Source organism: Oratosquilla oratoria, chromosome 25 (genome assembly GCF_046742065.1).
Source record: "Oratosquilla oratoria isolate Oo_2021 chromosome 25, ASM4674206v1, whole genome shotgun sequence".
Taxonomy (NCBI): domain Eukaryota; kingdom Metazoa; phylum Arthropoda; class Malacostraca; order Stomatopoda; family Squillidae; genus Oratosquilla; species Oratosquilla oratoria.
In genome coordinates, this window is record NC_134801.1 from 48,192,887 (window position 1) to 48,198,058 (window position 5,172).

General features: G+C 41.0%; 1 protein-coding gene across 1 annotated transcript; it reads right to left on the reverse strand.

Annotated features, from left to right (window-relative positions):
- Window positions 1-3,234: 3,234 nt before the first annotated feature.
- LOC143039103 (cuticle protein 18.6-like) lies at window positions 3,235-3,916 on the reverse strand. The gene is made up of 2 exons (XM_076208957.1): window positions 3,908-3,916; window positions 3,235-3,588 (listed from the first exon to the last, which is right to left on the reverse strand). The coding sequence occupies exons 1-2, from the start codon at window positions 3,914-3,916 to the stop codon at window positions 3,235-3,237; spliced, it is 363 nt and encodes a 120-aa protein (XP_076065072.1).
- Window positions 3,917-5,172: the final 1,256 nt, after the last annotated feature.

The following is a 5,172-nucleotide window of genomic DNA, read 5'->3' on the forward strand; positions in this document are numbered from 1 at the left end:
ATACATATATATGTATATATATGTATATATATATATACATATATATACATTTATATACATATATATATATACATATATATGTATATATATGTATATATATATATATATACATTTATATACATATATATATACATCTACACTGAATGGTTCCCAGCGATCAATTGATATTAATATCAATATCACATATATATATATATATATATATATATATATATATATGTATATATATACATAAATATATATATATATATATGTGTATATATACATATATATATATATATATATATATATATATATATATATATATATCTATATATATACACCACAGTCCCATGTTATTCTGTTATTGTACCCCGTTTCAGATTACGTATGATTATTCTTTGGGCCGTTTCATGTAGGCTGTTCCAGGAGTTTATACATTTGTATGGAACATTCTACTGATTGAATCGTTTATTTGTAGACATCCATCAGATAAGATGTATTTTCACTGTTATCCCAATACCCTCGTGATGCCCCACCCCACCCCACCCCATTCCTCTGCATGACTAGAACCATTTCGGGTGCTGTTTCCTGTACTCCCTCGATCTTGTCTCTGTGTGTGTATCTGTGTGTCTATGTTACGTCAGAATTATTCATAAACCGAACTATACGAGTCATGAAACTCTTATTCGGCAGGGTAACAGCTGTTGATCACGAGTCCAAGGCGTGACCCAAGACCGTGGTGAATCACGGTCGATTACGAGCTCGGTGTGGGATACAAAACGATGGCGAATCTCTGAAGACACAAACGTACGCATCTTTTACTCCTTTGTGCAGATAGGCGGTGTGTGTATAAGGAGACTGCAGCATACTCCAAGCCATCCGGAACTTCAGCAGCAGCAGTATGTGGAAGGGTTAAGATCCAGAAGTTGTGTATATCACAAAACGACTGACATCATTGGGCTAGTCGGTATACACTGTGCTCTTTCGGATCGTGCAATAGAGTGTATTGGCGCACCCTTTAAAAATAAATATGAGAAATCGTTTTAAACTCCTAGAGGAACTGGTAGAGCGCATGAAATGTTCCAACATCAATTCGTTCGTATCCCATTTGTTGCAAGAAACAATACCAAGATTTCTTATCTATCGTATTAGTAATCATGTGCTAAACAATTGGATTCATTTCAGCTTCAGATCTGTAACTAAGGGCCAGTGATAGATACTAGTAGGGGTCCTATGAGATGGGCGTGGAAGAGAAGCATATCCCCTTCGTCCATATTCAAAATTTACTAGAACCCTCATCTCTATCTGGAGTCTAAGCCTCAAGGCCATTTAGTCCTTTCATGGTCCTCGGGCGTCCGGGTACAATTTGGACTAACACCTCCCCCTCCCCCCCTACGCTTTTTCACATAAGGAGGCTTGACAACTGGCGAATGCTCCTTTCCTGTCAGCACGTTACATAGAAACAAATTAGTTCTCGGCCTGTCGTTCCACCGAGGGCGCCCGCGTGAACACGGTATGTAATGTATTGCATCAAATCCTTTATGCAGGATAGTCTTCCGACAAATGTTTTGTGTCAATATGACATTTGGAAATAAACTCGCCTAATGGGATTCTAAGTTGTTTCATTTTCAAGGCTCGTCGTGACACGATGGTACGGCTTTCGTCTTATAATAAGCAAGCCGCTTAGGCGAGGGTTCGAATCCTGGTAGGAGAGTTTAATTCCAAATATCATAATGACACAAAACACTTGTCAGAGGACTAGCCTGCATAGAGGATTTGATGCAATATAGTACATACCGTGTTCACGCAGGCGCCCCCGATGGGACGACAGGCCGAGAACTAATTTGTTTCTATGTAACGTGCTGACAGGAAAAGAGCATTAACCCTGTTGTCAGGCCTCCTTAGCCCTGTTGTCAGGCTTCCTTATATATATATTTATATATATATATATATATATATATATATATAAATATATATATATACATATCACACATTCCATGACCGTCGCGCAGAGGATTCGAACCACCGCCTATAGACCCAAGAGAGTCCACAGCACCCGCCTTTAACCACTCGACCACAGATCGTCTGTGGTCGAGTGGTTAAAGGCGGGTGCTGTGGACTCTCTTGGGTCTATAGGCGGTGGTTCGAATCCTCTGCGCGACGGTCATGGAATGTGTGATTGATGTCGCTGTCCACTAGCGAATTATTCAAATATATATATATATATATATATATATATATATATATATATATATATACATATATATATGTATATATATATAAATATATATATATATGTATATATATATATATGTGTGTGTGTGTGTGTGTGTGTGTGTGTGTGTGTGTGTGTGTGTGTGTGTGTAGTTATGTGTTACACCGTAATATTGTTATGGCATCACTAATGTCTGATTTCATTCCTAGCTGACGTTCATTTAGCATACACTGTAGGCCTGAAAAAACGAGCTCAACATTAGATAGTGTCACAGGGAATGTAGCTGCAACTTTAGCTTGACTTTTGAGGTCAGTAGGAGGATAGCAGTGCCACCAGTTAGATACATTCTCATATCTATCCAGCCGCTGGGTGTTGTCAAATTTCTCTACAATCAATGAAGCTTCGCTTATACTTGCTTATAATTTAGCTTGAACACTGAGACCACGCAACTTATTTTCTTTATCTGTCTTTTCATATATTTTACCAGTGTCAACCTCATTACTATCAGTTTTATGTAACAGCTCCAAGCTTGTTGTGGTTCTTTTAAAATGTTTCATCAGAAAAATATGATGGAAATTGGCACCAAGAAAATCACCAACATGACAACAAATTCTTATTTATTCATATCACATACTCGAACAAACTTTACAAGAACCAGAGGAAGGAATGTTTATCGTTTTTCCAACCATAAAGTTTCAATTAAGTAGATCAAGTGGACAATGTCATGGTGACTAGAACATTGGATATTTGACTGAGAAAGTGCTGATTGCTTTGGTATTAGTAGGTTTGAGTATGATGCTTTTTCATCACTGATAACCAGATCAGGTCTGAATGAGAAGTATGTGGTAAGTGGGATAAGTATGGGTTCGAGAGAGGCATGTGTGAGCATGGAGATGGGTGTAACTGAGTAAAGTTCGATTATGCAGACGAGGACCTCAGTAATTGGTGTTCAGAGTGTCTTCGAGGCACCTGGTCTCGAGGGGGTCTTGACGTGCGAACTCGATGGTGAGGGTGGCCTGACCCTCACTAGGAGGAGCTCAGCCGTAGACAGGTGTGGGTGGGGGATGGTAGGGCGCAGGCTCGGGATACTTAGCCTCACCCTCGTAGGAGACTTTGGCTACGTAGCCGCCGTAGTCATCGGCGTCGAAGGTGACTGTCTCAATTCGGCCGTCGGGAAGAGCGACGCGGTAGGAACCCGAAGTAACTTTACCGTCGCTAGTCTGCTCGTGGGCGTAGTCGTTGCCGGAGTAGTCTTTGACGGCGTAGGCGAACTCGAAGGGCATGCCAGGCTGATTGTAGGTTGGGGGAGGATGAGGAGTGTATCCGTAGACTGGGGGCGTGTCGGGTTGTGGAGCGGCCCATGCCACAGCCACGGAGACGAAGAAGACAATCTAAGGAAATCAGGTAATCAGATAAATTAGGTCAATAGAGAGGAACGACAAGACTAAATCATCAGTGTTGCAGATGTGAAACGTCACAACTTAGCTTTAAATACTCTGAGAAAGAGTGATATGACAATCCCTTCCTAATATCCGACATGAATATCCTTCGCGGAGCTTTCCGAATAGCTAGAAACAATAATGATGTGAACACAACGACACTTGATTATTGGCGATTTCATGCATTTAACACACGGTCAGCCAGCAATGCCGATGATCTAATGCCTGAAGACTTTGATCGAGACGTGCTCGGTGTCAAGACTAGACTGACCTTCCACATGCTGATGATGGATTGAAACACTTGACAATGCGAACTGACGAATGGACGAAGAGGAGCTGCATTTATACTTGGGGCCTGCACGAAAGTAGCCTTTCATCATCAGCAGCAGGTGATGTTTGCTTGCGTTTGAGGCTCTGTTCTTGTGTGCGTGTCTGTGTGTTTAAGTTTATGTGTGCGTGGTTGTGTAGTTTCTGTGTTATGTATTACGTGTGTCTGGTCGCGCGCTTTGGAAATCTGTGACCGCACATCATCTTTCCCAAAACAGATGGCGTTGAAAGGACCAATGAATTTTGTATCGAGAGTAAAAGTCCAGCATGTCAATTCTTGTCGTTAATCAGTATTGTACTACTTGTATTTGTGCTTATTCCGTTCATTTCAGAAATCTTTAGACTGAAGAGAGAAAATAAGTGCGGTTATTAACATGATTATAGTGGTAGCCGCACATTATACCGCCTGTGAGGTACACTCTTCGGGTTTTCAAAAAGAAAGAGTTGGACAGTGATTTATAGGATCACCATGAGGTTTGCAATCACTATCACTGACATTGCTGCCACAATTACTACCGTCACCATCCCTAATACCATCGCTACTATCACCGTCATTACTCTCATTTCCATCACAACCACTATCACCATCATCACAAGCACCATCACGACTATCACCACCACCATCACCACCTCCACTGCCACCACCATCATCACCACTACCACTGTCGTCGTATCATCATCATCATCAATTATAGCATCACGTCGTTACCGAAGTGTTTCGTTTTGTTTTGGTTGAACGGAAGAACAACTTTTTCCCTTTTGCAACCTTCCGCTGGTGTCAGAAGCAATGACGGTTAACTCCCTGCTTTATGTGGTGGGTCTGCAAGATGATGGACAATTTTTTTTTCTTTTTTTTTTTTCATCAAGTGGTACTTGCTTGTGTGGCTGACACTCAATCTTCGAAGTGGGCCCTTGTTATTTCATTCACTCTATCAACTTCAATTGTACTTCTTTCACCTTTTTATCCATGGACAACTGACAACCGGCGAATGCTCTCAATTCTTTATGTGTTAACTTTTGGAATTAACCTTTCGACCCCTCCAACAGTGTTAGGCAACATGACTTCGCCGCAAGAAAATCGGTATTGGCAAGGGCTGACCTTGTTTGCAGCCTTCCATTCGACCCTGATAATGGCGCAAGGGTGACGATTTTATTTATTTATTTTTTTTATGTAGTGATCATTAAAACTTCATCTGATCTTCTGTCCTC